Source organism: Anastrepha ludens, chromosome 5, assembly GCF_028408465.1.
Source record: "Anastrepha ludens isolate Willacy chromosome 5, idAnaLude1.1, whole genome shotgun sequence".
NCBI lineage: Eukaryota > Metazoa > Arthropoda > Insecta > Diptera > Tephritidae > Anastrepha > Anastrepha ludens.
The window spans coordinates 20,319,204-20,339,682 of NC_071501.1; the positions used below are offsets into that span (position 1 = coordinate 20,319,204).

At 34.9% G+C, this 20,479-nt stretch overlaps 1 protein-coding gene across 1 annotated transcript in view; it reads left to right on the forward strand.

The window, feature by feature from the left end:
- The first annotated feature begins 2,327 nt into the window (after positions 1 to 2,327).
- Positions 2,328 to 20,479, forward strand: part of LOC128865400 (serine/threonine-protein kinase meng-po) — a 71,735-nt gene continuing 53,583 nt past the window's right edge. The window contains exon 1 of the mRNA XM_054105740.1: positions 2,328 to 3,395. Within this exon, the coding sequence (XP_053961715.1) occupies positions 3,383 to 3,395 (13 nt within the window). The 5' untranslated portion in view covers positions 2,328 to 3,382. The remainder of the gene's footprint in view (positions 3,396 to 20,479) is intronic.

A 20,479-nucleotide genomic window follows, 5' to 3' on the forward strand; every position in this document is an offset into this window, starting at 1 on the left:
ACTCTATTAATTTTAAGTTTGGATTAAAACTATCTCAAGCAATATTTGCGTTAACTCAACGAGCGTTGGACCAGTACACAAACTTGTAAGGTCTTCTGGCCAGTCATGGATCGCAGAGTTCAAGGAAAATTTTAAGGTCAACAATGTCTCAGTTCTAGAATTTTGTGGGTCATCTCAACGAATATTTTCCGTCAGGTATACCACCTGTAAGATACGGCATTGCTTCGAGTCCGCTTTGATCCAGCTGTATGGAGGAGGAGGTAGAACTATCTTAGCACTTTCTCCTTAGCTATCTTGCTCCCGTGCGACTAAGATTTAGGTATCTTGGCTTTCATTTCCTTGAATTTCATCAGCAGCTTGAAGCGGTTAACGCAAACGTAATTTAGCCACCGGTTATCATAATTTTTTTAAGAAGCCCGGTTCAGTAAAATATCGTATGTCTGTAAGCTGGCGTGTTACATAGCGCCATAGTAGTAAGGCCACCAAATTCGACAACTTCGCTTCAATTTCATTTTTCCAACATAAAAATGAGTAGAGGATGATCGTAAGTCATTGATTCCTTAGTTAATTGAACTTTGTATTAGGTGCACAACTAAGTTTCCTGTTTTTTTTTATAAAAAAAAGTTCAAAATTCGGCGAAAAATATGGAAACACTAAGGAACATCTTGGCGAGTTATGACTAATGTCTGGGCAGGCTCCTTCTTAGTTTGGATATTTTTTTCATCCTGTATAGCTAACACTTTTACGTCCTCTAATATTTTCGTTCTTCCAACGCGCTCCTTATAATCCAAGTTATTTTGTTATTAACAGCATAAAATATTCACCTAAAATGTACGGGGCATGATGCTGAAGTGTCAGTTCTTGGCCAGATATAAATCCAGATCATCCAATCGACTGTCGTGGTACATCAGCTAGTAACTACATATTTGAGTTCAGTGTAAGTGAAACCCGAGTCACATTTGAATTTTTGAATTTATTGTTTTTTACAAACGAATGGTGACATCTAAAAGTCCATGGGGTAAGGTCGAGTCAGTGTATGTCTGTGAAACAGCTTATCAGTTTGTTAAGGTAGAAACCATGCAGTGTTACCAGCGGCTTCGTTGGCTGGGTCATGTCTTCCAAATGGATATAAATGTTTCGGCTCTCAAAATATGCGTTGCGGTACCAGCTGGTGTAGTTCTCCTTTGTGTTGGAAAGATCAGGTGGAGAATTACTTCGCTTCACTTTATTTAACTCGGCCAAAATCCCGTTATCACCCCAATTAAGAAGAAGAAGAAGCTCTAAACAAAACAACTATGTGTCAAACCCGGTAACTTGTTTGCTCAATATTTTTATTATTTTTTTGTTTTAATTAAAATCCACTTAAATTGGTGATTGACTCCATTTTAAAAATGTTTGCCAAGAAATTAATGCCATACATTTTTTGCTTTTCATTCATCTTTATTTCGAAAATTTTGCTTCAAGAGCACTTTTTTTAATATATATTATATTAATTAACCTAAGAGGACAAATAAGGATATACAGATATAAATTATCGCGCTTTGTCCTGCAAAAAACAAAAATCAGCAGATTTTTCTAATTTCTAGTTCTCGCAAGTCTTCCTGGTGATTACATCCTCGCGCCGAGTTCAAAGTTACGTACGATTGATATAATTGAAAATATGCTTTGCTTTGTGTATGCCACTTAAGCTAATCGATTGTGTCTCTAAACTTTGCCTGCATCTGACTACTGCCTATTACTTAACTCAAAATAAGAGGAAAAATGCATGTATGTATGCTGTAATTTGCAGCAGCAGACAGCTCCAGCTAAGCCTTTAATTTTACACATAAGCACAATAATGTTAATCATACGCCCTGTTCACCAATGCAGCCATGTGTTCATGGTTTACAACAGCTGCGCTATTGCTGTTGCTATCGGCTCAGCTTGTCATGCTGCAAGCATGGAAAAAAGCTCTTTTTCCGCCTGCCTGTCAATGAGCTTTGCATTTGGAGTACTTCCGCGCACATGCTTCGCATTCGCTCGTCAATTTTCGTCGTTGGCGATGGTTGCGTTGGCATGCTTTGGAAAATTTGTACACTTAAGTAGCTTTGCTTTTGCTATGTTGTTAATTTTTGGCTGTTTTGTTGGTTTGTTTTGTTTGCATTTCCATTTGTTTTGCTGCTGGCATGCGGCGGGAAAGCGCGACGTGCTGAAGTTGCTGTTTTTCTTATGGTCGGTAACGGTCGGTTTCGGTATCGTTGTCGGTCGGCTATTCCACCGTGGTTGCTCGTGCAAGAGTAGGCAAATCGGCTAGTTGTCGTGTTGTTGATTTGTTACGAAAAAAAAACGAAATTCAGCGCGCATATAAAATCAAAGTGTTTGGAGGAGACAAAGTCATAATGTGCGTGTAGCAGCGCAAGCAAGCACAACATAAATACGATATTAACCAGACTCTCGCACGAAGGTACGCTCTCCAAAATATAACAAAAAAAAAAAAAAGAACAACAACAGAGCACACATTGAATGCACAATATAAAAGTATATTTTCGTGCCGAATTTTGAACACTTACCGTTGGAAGACTGTGTTGTTAAGACAGCGATAAGAATTGGTAGAAGAAAGTGAAAGTTATTATTTTTATGATAATTCCTATGTCTCGAAAACGAGTTTCGATATTGAATATACAGATATTTGTGAAATTTGTGAAAATATTATATTAAATGAACAGTGAAATTTCATAATTGAATTTTTAACAAATTAAAAAAAAAAAACAAAGAAAAACTGCAAAACAATTAAAGTTGTTCATTAAGAAAAAAAAATACAAAAAAAAACTTCCAAACAATAAAATCACAACGAACGTGCAAAAAATCACCACAATAAATTAAACGAAAAAAATAAAACATTTTTAAGAAGTTCATCATTTTCAAAAGCAAAGTACAAACATTTCTTAAAAACTGCGCATATTTTTGTTTTCTCTTATCTCTTGTCGTTTTGGAAAAAAAAATCGCTTGAGTGAAAAATATATTTTGGTACTTTGCCGTCGATTATAGATATAATAGCTATTGACGCTAACGTTAACACCACATTCACACACACCATCACCGACTTGTTTATGCGAATATTGCCAAATTTTCGAAGTACTAAAAACGATACTGCGGCACTTTTATGAACTACGAATAGCAATAAAAACTATTTAAAATAATATTCCAATTGTCAAGTTCTTTGCCAAATTGACTAACGAATTGTTTAAATCACAATTGTTGTTGGCGTTGTGGAAAATTGAAAAAACGCCTACCGCTAAACGCATAAAAAGAGTTTTTAAAAAACTGCAATCAAGCACACGTTCACAATACTTGAAGTCTTCCTATAGGTTCATAAGTAAACTGGAGCAGTGTGGCGGCTAAAATGGGCACTATTGGTGAGTAAAAAAAATATTAAAAAAAAAAAAAATTTGGGGAAAAATAAAAAATTAAAAAAAAAATTTAAATCGCTAAAATTATGCAATGCAGAAATACGTTCAGCGAGGACTAAGAAATATTGTTATCGCAAGTTGCGAGGGCGCAGAAACGTTTAGCTTGTTTCAAGTTGACCATATTTGACCACTTAAATTATGATTTGCTATTTGAGTATCTTATAAGCGATAATCAAATAATTTGGAGTTGACCATATTTGATCCCTTAAATTGTGATTCGTTAAATGTGTGATCGAACCTTCGAATGGTAGATGGTTTTTCTGTGGAAGCTTTTCATGGCAATTATACACTCGGAGGTTTGCCATTGCTTTTATAGGGGCATGTTACGCACAAAATTGTGCTAACATTCGGTCTTACATATCCACAGCTGGTTTCGACCTGGGGACATTTCGAATCGCAATTTAGCATTCGCCCATTCACTTACAATGGCGGCCACTCATTCACATAGTTGCTAATTTGACACTATCTTCTGCTCATCTTCTTCTGCAGAAGGGATACTCATCGCTTTCTATAACTACATACATTTGATATCAAAGCGCGACGAAATCGTTTACTATATTTGCTATCCCGTATCTATATTTCAGTCCACGTATCCTATTTTTCTTTCGAAATTTATACAAATTTTTAACAACATCGGCACTAGAAATGTCAGCGCATGTTGTACCATCGATTTCATTTTTGGTCATTTTCGTATAGAACCAGATTAGTACAAGTACATCTGCGAGCGGCACTCGTCTCTTTTTTCACTGGGTCTAGCCAGCAAGGCACATGACTCCGCACTTCATATTAGCCATGAAAACTGTCGCGTTGCGTTCATTTGGTTGAATACGAAGCATATCTTTTTCTTTGTTAACTCCACTCGGAAGCAAAGGGCCTCGACAATACTCAGTCTTGCGTTGGTTTCATTAATCCATTTTTGCTTTCTGGCAGGGTGGTGATTAGACTGCCACTACTAGGTACTCTACAGTTAAAGCTTTTTTAAATGATTTTCATATAAAACCAATTTTATAATTTTTGTTTTAACGTTTAAGCTTTGACTTTGATTTTATTGGGCCATAGTACACTGCGATCTCTATCTGGTTTATTGCAATTGACCGCGATTTCATAAATGGAGGTTTCTAATGAGTTTGAGCACTTACTCAGGCTTTTTGTTTCACATCACTGATGGATTTAGGGTCACACCACTAAAGCTAAAAAATTGTTATTAAAACTGCGGCAACCCTAGTATGCTTAAATATTTTTCGCTTGGTAATAGTTGGAAATTATTTCATAATTTTTGTTTAGTTAGGGGATAATCCTATCCATGTCTTGTTTGAAGTTATTCCAATCAGCTTTGCAATCGTTATTGCAGTAATGCAAATAAATTAATATATTTAAGTAATTTTTTTATACCCATATTTATTAGTATAATTAGTTCTAATTTCGCTCGCTAACCAGATTTATTAATTTAATTAGTTCTGAGTTTTTATGTAGGGGGCTACACTTTTTTCCAAAATTAAGGTGCGCTTAAATGCATTTGGCTTTATACCAATATTGTAAGATTAAATTTCTTAACTAGTAATAGTTTTTAGATAGGTGGCAACCCTTTTTTTTCTGAATTTAGATATTCTGCATATTAAATTGGTTTTGCTTTTTTTAGATAGGTGACAACCATACATATTTAACCAATAATAACTTTTTAGATAGCTGGCAACCCTATTTAATTAAGGTGTGTATTAAAACCTTTCACTTGCTGCTTATATCATAATAGTCTACATATTTATTTAATTTTAAAGTTTTAGATAGTTGGCAACTCTATTGAAAAATATGTTTGTATTGAGCGGCAAAACTAGCGTGAAATAGTTGGAACTTCGATGGCTTTTAGGTAGTTTTCAATAGTCTCCAACTTCAAAAATTTATGAAAATTATTTCTAATAAATTTATAAAGAAATATGAGATAAAAAGTTTGCTGCTTGGATCTCACGAAATGGTTCTTTCTCAAACAAAAAGTAAAACACACACAGACATCACGCGAGAACAGTGGTAGTAAAACGGCGCTAGTCACTAATTAGGTTTATTTCAATAGAAATACTCAACTACTTCAACAACAACAACATGATAAAATCAGAATATTAAATTGAAGATGATTTCTAATAAATTTTTAACAATTTATGGTAAGGAAGGTATATTTTTTATCCTTAACTTAGCTCAAGATCTTACCATAGAAGCCATAGCTATCTTCTTTCACAGTTAGCTTTAAGTTTTGAAAACTTTTCTACTGCTATAAATAAATAAATCACTAAATGAATAAATACCCAAATCTCCTTAAACGCGTTTTTCTCAATACCACATTTTTTAAATTTGCTGCAAATTATTCAGAAACTTGAATTATTTTAATATTTTATATCTTTTTCAATATTTCTGGTTAGTACATACTAAGAATGCGAAGCAGAATCTTCTAATATAGGAGAAGCATGTCAAGCAGGAGTTTAGCCGGCTATTATAATATATCCGCAAAGTAGTTGTGTTCTGTGGTGGTAGCGGCATTCCTAGGCGATAATGCAAGAAAGTGTTGATTAACACTGTTGGCAGTTAGCAGGATTCAGCGTCAGATGTACGTATTGCTGAAGCTACTGTAAAATCTAGACAAATGAAATAAAGGATGCCGTAGGGTGGTGTTCTATACTCGATTTTATTATGTAACTTCTATATCGCGACGTTTCCAACCATCAAAGGTAGTCTCCCTGTTCTGATACATCGTTGATTATTCGTCAAAGGCGTCAACTATCTTTACTGTTTGGGAAGTAAATGGTTACCTCTCCCATCTTTCGCGCTTCTTCGCAGCGATATTATCGCACTTAGCACGGCATTGGGACGTATCCTGATGTTACCTGACTACCATCTCTATTGTGAGATCTTCATGCTCCCCTGTAGGGCTGACCAATTGCGCTTTATCCGACTGTTATTTCAACTATTTAATCTTGGTAAGGTCGTTGTTCCCCACTTTTAATTCAAGGGGCATTAAAACTAAATTTTTATTGTACAAATGGTGGCATTAAATTAAATCTTTAAATATTAAATAATAAATTTTTTAAAAGAATTTGTTATCAAAAAGTATATAGTATAATTTTAGTTTGAAACGAAAAAACCTTAAAATGCAAATAAAAGTAGAAGTTATAGGCAATCGAAAAAATATACTTTGCAAAACCAAAATTTTGTAAATCTGGTTCATCGGAAATGCAAAATTGCGGCAGGATTTAAAAGACAATTAAAAAATAAGTTTGATCTTCATTTAAAAAAAGTAATTTTCAGCTGTTGAAATAAATAAAAAAAAAGAATTTTACATGAAATAAATAATAACAAAAAAAGGAATTTTTAGGTGTCTTAAAAAAAGGGTTTTAAAAAATAAATAAATTAAATTAAATTAAAAAATAAAAATAGCAATTTTCAGCTGTTCAAAAAAATTTATTTTTAAATATAATGAATAAAGAATAAAACAAAAAATTGTAAAAAAGAGTAATTTTCAGCTGTTTAAATTATTTTTTAAATAAATAAAAAAAGTAATTTTAAATAAAATAAATAATAATAAAGAAAGTAATTTCCAGGTGTTTAAAAAATAAATAAATTAAATTAAATTAAAAAATAGTAAATATCAGCTGTTTCAAAAACAATTTTTTAAATAAACGAAGAATTAAAAAAAATTGTAAAAAAGTAATTTTCAGCTGTTTAAAATTTTTTTTTTAAATAAACAAAAAAAGAATTTCAAGTAAAATAAATAATAATAAAAAAAGTAGTTTTTAGGTTCTTCAAAAAAAAGGTGTTTAAAATATAAAAAAATTAAATTAAATTAATAAATAAAAATAGTAATTTTCAGCTGTTTGAAAAAAGTTTTTTTTTAAATGAATAAAGAATTAAAAAAAATTATAAAACAAATAATTTTAAGCTGTTTGAAAATTTTTTTGTTAAAAAAAATGTTTAAAAAATAAATTAAATAAATTAAATTAAAATAGTAATTTCCAGCTGTTTGAAAAAAATTGTTGAATTAAAATAAGTAAGTAGGGTGGCCGCCGTAGCCGAATGGGTTGGTGCGTGACTACCATTCGCAATTCACAGAGAGAACGTCGGTTCGAATCTCGATGAATCACCAAAATTAAGAAAAATATTTTTCTAATAGCGGTCGCCCCTCGGCAGGCAATGGCAAACCTCCGGGTGTATTTCTGCCATGAAAAAGCTCCTCATAAAAATATTTGCCGTTCGGAGTCGGCTTAAAACTGTAGGTGCCTCCATTTGTGGAACAACATCAAGACGCACACCACAAATAGGAGGAGCTCGGCCAAACACCCAAAAAGGGTGTACGCGCCAATTATATATATATATATTGTATAATATTAAATATTTTTTAGATTTGTTTATTTACACTTTTTTTTTAATTATTTATTTATTTAATAAAATTTTTTTTTTTGAAACAGCTGAAAATTACAGTTTTTATTATTATTTAAAATATTTTTTTTTATTATTTGATTTAAAAAAATTTTGTTTTTGATTTTTATTTTTTTTATATAAATAATAATACATTACAATCTCACCAGATTAATTGAAGGATATTTTGTGGTTAATTTTCTTCTTAAACAAATAAAATTAATTAAAATCATCTAAAAAAGAAATTTTCAGCTGTTTCAAAAAAATTTTAAATAATAAAACATAAATAATTAGCAAAAAAACCGTATATGACAAATTCAGCACAGTGTATTTTTTATAAATTCGTATTCCTCAGTTAGTAACTATTTTTGCGACCCTAAAATATCCTCCACAAACGCAGAAGTCATCCCAGTTAAGTAAGACACAAATCCTTATTATTTTGTACACTTTTATACACTCAGTTCATTAACGAAGTTTATTGTAAAAATAAGCTGAAAAATTATTTTTATACACACGCACTAATCCTATAATAACGCATGTTGAGTATAAAAATAATAAAAATAACACCCCCCACCATCTTTTCCTGTTAATAATGGTGCCTATTCTCCATTTTGCTATGGCAGCTATTCAGCTTAACACGCGCTCGAATAAATAGAACAGAAATGAGCAGTAACTACGAAAATAAATATAATCATTTGTGATTATGCGATGCAGTAGGATTACCAAGAAAGAAATACGTTATGTTTGTGTGCACTCACACAAATTTATGCACATAAGTTGACATATAATACCTACTCACATACATACATAGATACGCGTGTGAATATGTATAATGCGCCTACTTAAATAACACCGTTGGTTGCTCCACGGGCGCCGTTGATTTTGCCGACATTACCAGCAGCGCCGCGGCGACAGGATGTGCTCTTCTTGCTTTATTTTCCTTTTCGTGTTATTTTTAGCTTTGCCAAGACAGTTACTCACATCGATTGAAAAATATAAAATAAATACAATAAAAGAGAAATTCAACTAACATACATAGAATATGGGGTATACCACGTATCATACATACGTACATATGTATGTCGTATTAACACATGCTTATATTTACATACTTATACACCAGTCGACAGAAAAACTCTCACGCGTCCTTTGTGATTAGAAATTTTGACATTTATTTTTTCTGATTTAATTTTAACTAATTTTCAATAAAAATAAAGTTCATTATTTAATAAAAGATTTATGAATCAAAGTTTCAAGCTGGGTGCAAAGTTCAGCAGAAATCATTAAATTTGCATACAAATTTGCAACTTTTTAATTAGAATTTTTTGAAAACTTCAGAGTATGCAGTTTTGTAGCTTAAGGCATATAAAGTGAAAATTAGAAGTACCGAAAAAATCGCATTGATTTAAAATTGTTCACAGCTTTGAATTTTTCCTATACAAAATGTTTTTTTATATGGAAGAAACCAAATAAGCTCAATAGAAAAAATTGTTAAGAATTAACGCGATCTTTTAATCACTCTAATCTTTCAATCACTCTACACTTTCACTTTATGACATTATTATTTTTTCTATTTTTATTTTATTTTTTAAATTTTTTTAATTTTTATTTTATTTTAATATATTATTTTTTCTATTGAAGGCATTATGCAAAACCCATTTTTTATAGCAAAGGTTCAACACGGTAAGCAAAAAAAAACAAAAAAAATTCTGCAAAATCAAAGCGATTTTTGCATCGCTCCAAACCTTCACTTTATTATATAATTTTTTCCTATTTTTATTATTTTTTCTATTGATCGTATTGTGCAATTTTCTCCATATAATAAAAAAGCCATATGTGTCAAAGTTTCAAGCTTTGTGCGAAATTCAGAAAAAATTCATCAAATTTTCATATCATATATTTAATCACACAATCAATCGAATACTTAAGAATACTTCAGAATATGTAGTTTAGTAGCTCATTCAAAGTGGCTCAAAAATCGCTTTGATTTTGAACATTTTTTTTGCTCACAGCGCTGACTTTTCCTATAAAAAATGGGTTTCATATAGAAGAAACCAAATACTAGCAATAGGAAAATTTGTTAAAAATAAACGCGATTTTTGAACCACTCCAAACCTTCAGTTTATTATATCATAATTTTTTCTATTTTCATTATTTTTTTGATGCTATTGTGAATTTTTTTCATATAAAATGCATTTTTTATACGAAAGGCTCAACGCCATAGGCAAAAAAAAAAAAATTCTATAAAATCACAGCGATTTTTGCGCCACTTCAAACCTTCACTCTAATACATTATTATTTTTTCTATTTTTATAATTTTTTATATAAATGGTATTGTGCGCTTTTTTCCATATAAAAACCATTTCTTATAGGAAAGGTTCAATATCGTAAGCAAAAAAAATTTCTAAAATCAATGCGCTGTTTGCGGTATTTCAAACTTTCACATTTATTATACTAAATTGAATGAGCTACAAAACTGCATACTCAGAAGTTTTCCGTAAATTCTGATTAAAAATCGGAGACTTTGATGAAAATTTTATGAATTTTGCTGAATTTTGTACAAAGTTTGCAAACTTTGGTTAGTATGGCATTTATTAAATAATAAACTATATTTTCAGTTAAAATTAAATTTCAAACTTTATAATCACGAACCAGTGTGCGCCTGTGCTTTTTTTTTTGTCGACCGGTGTCCATGTGCACGTATTAGGTGCCACGCTGAAAGCGTGACCTCCCGCAGATTGGTAGATGTGGTGTTGCAGCACATTCTGTTGACGCTGCCTGCCGCCTGCTCATTACACAAATGTGTACATATGTAGCAGAAATTGTATAATATACTTGTCTCAAAGTATATAGAGTTGTCACCAGTCAAAATTACGAGCGTTTGGAAGTGGCAGCTGCAGTTTTTGCCTTGTTCCATGCTGTGATTTACGTATTCGCATTTATGCAAATCTATAATCCACTATCTAATATTTATTATAGAAGAATTGCATCATTGGTTGTATGAGGCACTCGTAAGTGTTACGCTATACGAATTTCAGTGGTAGCTACCTACACACATATACATACACACATATACATAAGAATATGTACGCAGATTGATTTTCGTCCTCTGCACGTTGTTGTGGTGTTCGTTGAGGGGTTACATACGATAAATAAAGCAAGAAAGTGCCACGACTTTACTGTATGACTACTCTACGACGTTATGTAGGAGAAGGTGGATACTTTTGACTAAAGTGTTTTTAAGCGGCGTCAGAGTTCAGCGTACGACAGCTGCTCAGGTTCGTTGACTTAAGCGACGGGTTTAAAGAGAGGTAGGAGCTTTAATTGCTTTTGGTGTCATGAAGTGTAAGCCTATGTGTGCTGGTATTTTTGTCAGCAATCACTTGAAACTAAACCCAATATAATCTATGGTCGTGAAAGTAAATCCAGGTTATTGAACTAAAAAAAAAAATACAAAAAAAAAATAACACTAAGAACTAGTAATTTACTCAAAAATAAATTCAATTTATACACATTTTGTATGCACGGGTACATACAAAAAAATATTTTTTGTGTTCTTTGTTAGGTTAGTTTTTCGTGGCAGTCGGTTTAGAATAGCTAACTCACTTTGACCGTTAGTAGGTCTGTTGTGGTACTACTGCGTAACACGGGAATCTCAATGTTTATTCATCATGGAACTATTTAGATGCTGTTATGAAGCGTAGGATAGGTTTTATCCCAAAACAGCCTGCTTTCGTAAGAGAGTCAAATTGTGCGTTTTCCTTACAACCTTGCCCTTCTCCTAGCTAAGGTTGGACAATTACAGAGGAAGTGTTCTACTGCTTCTTTCTTATCCTCGTCTCTACAGCTTCTGCAGTATACATGATGAAATACAACTAACCTCCAAGAGTGCCCACCTAACAGCCAATGACAGCCGGTAACGCCAGCCAAGAACTTCGAGTTGCTCTCTCTTGAGCGGTTGAGAAATTCTCCTCGCCGTTTCTTATCTGATGCCAAATTAGCCTCATTGTAACACAAGTATTTTCTGCTCTCTATGACCTATTGACCTCCTGGCGAATATTAAAATGTATCCTTAATTTGCATGTTGCCATAGGAATTCCAATATTGCCGCTGTTTTCAAGATTTAAGTAGAAGATTAGTATCCTTTCTGCCTTGCAATTTCCTTCAATTTCTCTATGCCCCGGAACGCATATAAGTCGACTGATCTAGAAGTCGGTGCTAATATCATTAAGAGCTGCCAGGCATTCCTGAGCAACTTTTGATCTTAGTATAACTGCCTCTATTGGTTTGATGGCCGCCTGGCTATCCGAGAAGATATTTATCGTAGTTTCTGTTACGGCGTGTGTTTTAAGGTACACAGTTATCTCCTTCTTCTCCTCCTAACACTTCTGCTTGGTAGACGCTGTAGTAGTGCGGAAGTCGAACAAAATATTTTAGTCCTAATTTTTTTCAAAAAACTGCATAGCCTACTTTATTTTCTAGCTTGGATCCATCCGTGTAAAAATTTACTTCCTCTCTTCTCCATTGTTGAATGCCATGAGGTTCCCAGAGTTTAAGGGTCTGGAGGGTATCTCAAAAATACATCCTCCTGCGCTACATCCTACGTGATGTCTACTTTAAATCATAATAAAGGTCAGTTTCCATCTGGCATCGCTAAGGACCAAAAGGTGTATGCATGGATTAATGCCAGCCGGGTTAACCTAACCTAACTTTCTTCATGGTATTTGAGTTTGTCACTCTCTTCTTGACGAAATGCTAGTTTTGAAGAGCCCGCAGCTCTACTTTTATGCTGTGTAAAAATGCATGGTTATATCTACAAGTATTAACTGTATCTCATATGAGGCCTTGTCTTTACATTTACTTAGGGAGGCATAGTAAATTGAAAGCCGTGAAAGTATTTTTCGCGAATTATTCAATTCAATCATCGATAGTTGCAATAATCTACTCCAACCCGAGCCTGAAACGCCTACATGCACGAATCTTCCTATTAGAGATATCAATTCCGGAATCCCGGTCTGTGCTGTGTCCCGATAATTTCGGGATTATATTATTTGCCAACAACTCCGGGACTCTGGGTATTTGGAATCTCGTGTGAAACATATGAAATGGAGACAGAAGAGTAACTTTTTATAGTAAAAAAGCTACATTGACTTTAACTTTTTAACAAATCCGTATATGTTTGAATGTTTTTGTTTCTTCTCCGTCTCTTATAAAAAGTTAAATTGCCTTACTTGGTTTTTTATTTTAACATAAATGAATGTGCAATAAAGCCTATTACTTTTTGCTCATTCCGCTTAAATCCTACCCGAAAAGAAAAATGTTTTTTTGTGCACGCAAAACATTAATTTCCTTACTCTTTGAGTTTTTTTGCACGTATTTGAAACAACTACAAAGCCAACTAGCGTTGCTCTAGCGCTCCAGCGCCAATCTGATTTACTGCACGTTTCATCAAACCTGAAGTATTCTGCCGCTTCAACGCTTCTGAAAATAATACTCGTATCAAAAAAATTCCATGCTTCTTCACACAACAATAGGGACAATCAAAAAGTAGCAAAGCAAAGTGACTACTACTGTGTGCCTGCCAAAAGAACGTCAATCTGCGCCAAGCACGAACACCACCGTCAGGCACCTCTAACGACGACCTCTACAAAATCAAAAGCGCAACACGAGCACACAAATTTACATAAGCAATGAGAGGTGAAACTAAAAAAAGGATAACCAATGCTAACGAACGAACAAGAACAACAACAATGCAAGTATACACAAACGACTGCACGCATACTTGGGTACTACATATATATATGTGTGTGTGTATGTGCTTATGTTCCCTGCAGGGAAAGTCCAAATTAGAACTTGCATGGAAGCATTCTAGCTCAGCTGCTGGTAAATACCATAGAAGGAATCATGCCAGCTTGTCACTGACTTGATTCTTACACCCTTGATTGGGTTGTCCGAGCTCCTACTTCTATTTGTGGCGTGCGTCTTGATGTTTTCCATAAATGCGGTGTTATGCCGCGTCTGAACGCAAATGGAATACATGAAGTGTATTCGTGAAATATATTTTCAGTGTTCTTTTAGCTAAACTATTGGCTAGCAAATTTAAAGCTGAGTAAATAGGGTGGTAGAATTGTCCGTGGATATGTCTATAACTTTTCGTATTCCATTTTTTATGAAAGGTACTCTAAAATCTTTATGAATATCGGCCTTAATAATGAGCCAAGGCGCGCTTACAATAGAGCGAAGGGTTTTCGATTGATATCTTTGAAATTGTTTTACATTTGAGTGACTTGCCTACCTACCCTACCCTACCCTAAAGTTGAATAGCATAAGTCGTCAGTCAGGCTTTAATAGAGTTTTGTATAGGCGCACTTTGTTTTCAAGATTGACTTGGGAATTTCGACCCAAAAGCCAATACATTTTTTCGGTTTTAATCTTAAGTTGCTTCTGCTATTCTGTGGACTCTCCAGGTTAGTCTACCAGCAAGGTGAACTCCAAGATATTTAACAGCAACACTTTGGAGGATTTTGGAATGGCACTAATAAGTGAAATTTTTGGGCAGTGTCTCAGTTCTCAATGCAAAAGTAGCTTGAACTAATTTTTGCGAATTGAATCGAATTTTCCATTGCAATAGCCACGTTCCGATAGAGCCAAGTTTTCATTTGTAGGCTTGACAGATTTCTGGCTTTTAACTGGCTATTTATTAAACTTCCTTCCGGTAGACCTGCAGGCCAGGTACATTGCGCGCAGTGCGGCAATAAGGCGGTGCACTTTACGTAAGTGGTCAAACACAGACTAGGGCTACGGCAAAATCTTAGATTGAACGTTGGGGCTTCCCGGACATATGGGCTATACAGTCCCGCCTATACTTGCCCTTACGAAGAGTGGGAACGACACGTGGTAAGACAGGGTGAGTTCATCCATTTATACACAGATGGCTCAAAGCTCGGGGGCAGGGTGGGTGGAGGTGGATATTGCGAGCATCTGGGGATCTCCTTCAGTTTTCGGCTCCCGCCTACTGTAGTGTCCTTCAGGCTGAACTGGTGGCAATAATAAGAGCCGTGACATTGGTACAGTGTGATGCAAAGAGATGATATCTACATTTTCAATGATAGCCAGGCGGCGATAAAATCCCAAACACAAAACAGTCGACAACCTCCAAGGTAGTCAAACAAAATCACATGAGAGCTGTGGCTGACTCTCAATGCTAAACGCACGGAATACCCAGAGAATAGGTGTGCAAGCACATGACTTCTGCAGAAGTGTGTCTAGTCGAGGAAAAGGAAGAGACGTTCCCGCACCTTCTGTGTAACTGTCCTGCTCTATCCAGATGTAGACTCGCAATTTTGGGTAGACAACCCTTTAATAAATTGGAAGATCTTGGCTCTATCGGAATTAAGGATTTTACAACATGTTCGAAAAGTACACATTGGTTTTAGGCAGGATAAGGGCTAGTTCCCTACGCGGCATCACAATGGGCCATGAGCCTGAGTGTGTCCCACAGTGGGCAACCGCTTCAATCTAACTTAACCTCACTGGCTATTTTAGCAACATATTGGACTATAGTTTTTTTGTTAGTGTGAACTGTTATTTCAATTGGTATTCTACTGAAGCATAATGGAAAAATTTAAATTTGGTAGGGCTAATATGGGAAAAAGATATTTTTCCAGTTCACACAACTAGTAATTTTTCCCGCAAGGTTGCAAATATGGATGTGTATGTGTATGCGTGCTTCTGTTATTGTTTCCTTTACTTGTGTTGGTGCATATGTGCCATCACAGTGATGACGTCAATGGGAGTTCGCTTCCAAACGAATGACTGCTCCCGTTACTTACTTATTTTCGTCACTCAGTGGCGCCGACGCTGGCGTTGACATCGGCAGCGCGACGTGTGCTTTGTTGCTTGCCTGAATGCCGTCGGATTTTCTTTGCCGTTGGTTTGCCTCAATTTCGTATTAGCTCTTGTTGATTGTAATCACCATTGCGCTTGCTGTCGCTGTTGTTGCTGCTGCTGCTTTTGCTACCTTTGTGATAGTTTGCAAATCCTGTGGCTACCTTTGTGCTCTATCACTTCTGCCCAGTTGTTTTTAGCTTTTTTTCTTTGCTTTTATTACTGCCCACTTCACGTGGCTGTGAAACGTATTTCTATACGTGACATTTAACCACCACACATACATGAATGCACACATTTTTACGTGGGTAGGCAGTTGACTCTATGCTATGTGCATGTGGGTGTGTGTGTGTGTGTGTGTCACCATTAGCACACTTCCTTGCTGCATTGACATGTGCTTATAGCACAGTCTGGTTATTATCCTCGGCACAGTTCTCATCGAAAGTGCTTGCGTTGCAGTAGTGTGCGCTGTGGCTCGTGTTTTATTGAGTCTCTGATCCTGAGTGTTGCTTTTAGTGCCGTGCAATTTATTTGCGTTTATTTTGATTTTTTTGTTGTGCATTCTGCAATCAGCAATTTAGTTCCTCCATTCAATGTCAAGTGGTGCGTTACAAATCGAGTATATACAATTTTCATAGTGATTCTCTGTGTTCTGTGTGGTTCGTTAGTGGCCTCAAGTGGTTGCGTGCGTGCGTGGGTGCGTGATTGTTGCTGTCACGGTAGTAGTCACGTTCGTGTGGTTCCTGTTGCACGGCTGATTGCATCAACCGTTGTTCCGTCACTTCTCGACTTGTTGTTGGCCAACATAAACAAGAACAACAGCAGCAAAAACAACAACAACGGACGTTCATTGTGCTGTGCATTGTAATATTTTCGTTCATTCCTATTTTCCGCTTACGCACAGACAAACACACACGCGCACATATTCCTCTCACACTTGCAAGTTAATTTATTAGAATATTTACATTCGTGCCATTTATTAAATGCGGCATTAAAATTTTTTTATTAAGCGCATATTTCATATTGAATTGCCTAATTATCGTGTGAGCAGCTTATTCAGTGGACTGGTTTATATCGCACACGACGTTGTAAATATCAGTGAGGACACTTTTGGTGGAGAAACATCTTGCGAACAATAAAAGAGCTATTAAAAACTAACTTATACATTGTTGCTGCAGAAGCGGGTGTAAATCAAAACAGCAAAATGCAGTGGCTGCTGATGAAGAATATCGGAAAGACTTTGGCTTATATCAAGAAACTAAAAGGTGAGGGTGAGGTGAAACGTTTATAAATATTTTTATTTAGTTTTTATATTACTTGGATGGCATAGATTTATTTATAACATAACAAAGCAACGCCTAAAAAGGCGTATGAGCGTCTCTAAACTACTTTTTATTTATGTAATTTTTTTTTTTATTAAAATTAGTTTTATTTTCGAGGAGCATTGATACATTTTTCCTTTATAAATATTAGTGGGCGATATTAACAAGTAGGTATAGAATTGGATGGAGGGAAACAAATACTGAGACTTTTTTTGTTATCAGTTACGGCCATCTACTTTTTTGTTGAAAAAAAAATCACTTAAACGGAAGTTCTACTAATGATATTAAATTCACTGAAGGATTTAGGCCACTCTAGCGGCGGAAAAAATATGCATATTTGAGGAAGTTTGTTTTTTAACGAAGCAATGGAATACATCGAAACTCTGAGAAAAGTAAGTTTTTTACATGCCATAGGTTAGGTTAGGTTAGCCTGGTTGGCAATAAGCCACGCGTAGACCTTTTGGTCCGTAGCGATACCAGATGGAGACCGACCTCTATGAATACTGAAAGTAGACATCAGGTAGGATGTCAGCGCTTTTGACGAATCTAAGCAGAGCTGGGAGATCCGCTTTTGAGACGTCCTCCAGACTCTCAAACATGCAAGTTATATAAAAAAGAAAACACGATGCCTTTTTATATTTTGCTGTGCGTCGCAGCAGGAGCAACTGTGCTTTCAATTCTTAACTCACGGTGAATAAATAGTTATGTTATAAATTTTCTTAGCTGAAAGTCTCCCTTGATAGCGCGATGTTTCGTTTTGTTTATTTAAAAATTTTATTGTTATGTAACCTTAAAAAAATTGTAAAAAAAAATTTTTTTTTTTGACAAATTTTTTTTTTTACAATATACATCTATATATATAAAAAGAAGTTACATTTCCTTGGTAATCTTATAACTCAAGAACGGGCTCACCTATCCAAACCAAATTTTTAGGCTTTGTTTGGACTATTCAGTAGATGGTTTGTGTTTTAAAATTTTAAGAATCGGATACCAGGGTCTCGAGAAATAGGCCAAAACGTGAACCCGGGTAACCCTAGGATGTGTTTGTACAATATGGGTAGCAAATGGAAGCTGTTGATGATTTCTATAGTATAGAGTATTTTTCGTACCGTTCTGTGACTAGGGTCTCGAGATATAATCCAAAACGTGGAACCGGGTAACCCTAGGATGTGTTTGTACAATATGGGTAGCAAATGGAAGTTGCTGATGATTCTATAGTATAGAGTATTTTTGATGCCGCTCTGTGACTAGGGTCTCGAGATATAATCCAAAACGTGGACCCGGGTAACCCTAGGATGTGTTTGTACAATATGGGTAGCAAATGGGAGCTGTTGATGATTTCTATAGTATAGAGTATTTTTCATACCGTTCCGTGACTAGGGTCTCGAGATATAATCCAAAACGTGGACCCGGGCAACCCTAGGATGTGTTTGTACAATATGGGTAGCAAATGGAAGCTGCTGATGATTCTATAGTATAGAGTATTTTTGATGCCGCTCCGTGACTAGGGTCTCGAGACATCGCCCAAAATGTGGACCCCGATAACTTAAGGATGTGTTCGTACAATATGGGTAGCAAATGGAAGCTGTTGATGATTTCTATAGTATAGAGTATTTTTCATACCGTTCCGTGACTAGGGTCTCGAGATATAATCCAAAACGTGGACCCGGGCAACCCTAGGATGTGTTTGTACAATATGGGTAGCAAATGGAAGCTGCTGATGATTCTATAGTATAGAGTATTTTTGATGCCGCTCCGTGACTAGGGTCTCGAGATATCGCCCAAAATGTGGACCCCGATAACTTAAGGATGTGTTCGTACAATATGGGTAGCAAATGGGAGCTGTTGATGATTTCTATAGTATAGAGTATTTTTCATACCGTTGCGTGACTAGGGTCTCGAGGTATAATCCAAAACGTGGAACCGGGTAACCCTAGGATGTGTTTGTACAATATGGGTAGCAAATGGAAGCTGCTGATGATTCTATAGTATTGAGTATTTTTGATGCCGCTCCGTGGCTAGCGTCTCGAGATATCGCCCAAAATGTGGACCCCGATAACTTAAGGATGTGTTCGTACAATATGGGTAGCAAATGGAAGCTGTTGATGATTTCTATAGTATAGAGTATTTTTCATACCGTTCCGTGACTAGGGTCTCGAGATATAATCCAAAACGTGGACCCGGGTAACCCTAGGATGTGTTTGTACAATATGGGTAGCAAATGGAAGCTGCTGATGATTCTATAGTATCGAGTATTTTTAATGCCCCTCCGTAACTAGGGTCTCGAGATATAGACCAAAACGTGGACCTGGATAACCCTAGGATATGTTTGAACCACATGAGTATCCATTTCGGCAAAAATGTAAAGCACTTATGGATTTAATTGTGAAATTATATGTATTTGGGGAGGTGCGTTGCCATATGTACTCCATCGAATGGCAGAAAAGGGGATTGCCGCACGCACATATACTAATTTGGCTGGTACATAAAATAACTCCGAATCAAATCGATAGCCTTATATCAGCTGAAATTCCTAACCACACTGCTGATCCTGAGTTATTTCAAGTTGTCGAACCGATTGACACAAAAATTTTAGAGTCCTTTTCTATCTTTGAGGAGGTGGTTTGTGTGAAGTTTGATTGAAATCGGTGCAGCCGTTCCTGAGTTATGATATTTTATGTGAGTAATGGTTTCCTCTCATACGAAATGCCCGTATGGGAAAAACAATAACAAATACACAGCCGCTTATGAGCGTTTCTGTTGTACTGTTGTGGTTGTAAGTGTATTATGTTAATATTAATTTTGGGCGAAAATATAATAAAAACTGGAGCATTCAAGGAACTGGAAAAACATTTTTAACTTTATTTATTTTAGCATAATTTATTTAGCGTAAAAAATTGAAATGGAAATTAAAGAATCAAAGTTTAATTACAAGTTTTTATCGGCTCTTTCACCTTACCTGTATATAGGTGACCACTACAATCAAATTTTAAAAAAGTACAGAAAAGGCTATTGTGACATCTTTAGAAAGTATGTTGAATGAAAAAAATCAACTAATTCAACTGTTTAAACATTTTACGAGTTCTATAAAGAAAACTTAATATGAAAAATTTCTTGCGATATAAAAAAAACATTGTATGTATGGTGGTGCGAAGCCCACTGGGTGATGCTAGTATTTTTATAAAATACAATTATTTTGATTTTTACAATATATTTTTGTAAAATTAAATTATTTAGTATTTTAAAATACATTTTTATAAAAAAATTTTTTTTTGACAAACATTTTTTTTTACAATATATTTTTATAAAATACAATTATTTTGATTTTTACAATATATTTTTATAAAAAAAATTATTTGTTTCTTACAGTTTTTATTTTTATCTTTTGAAATCGAAAAAGAGTTAAAAATGCTCCCAAAAAAT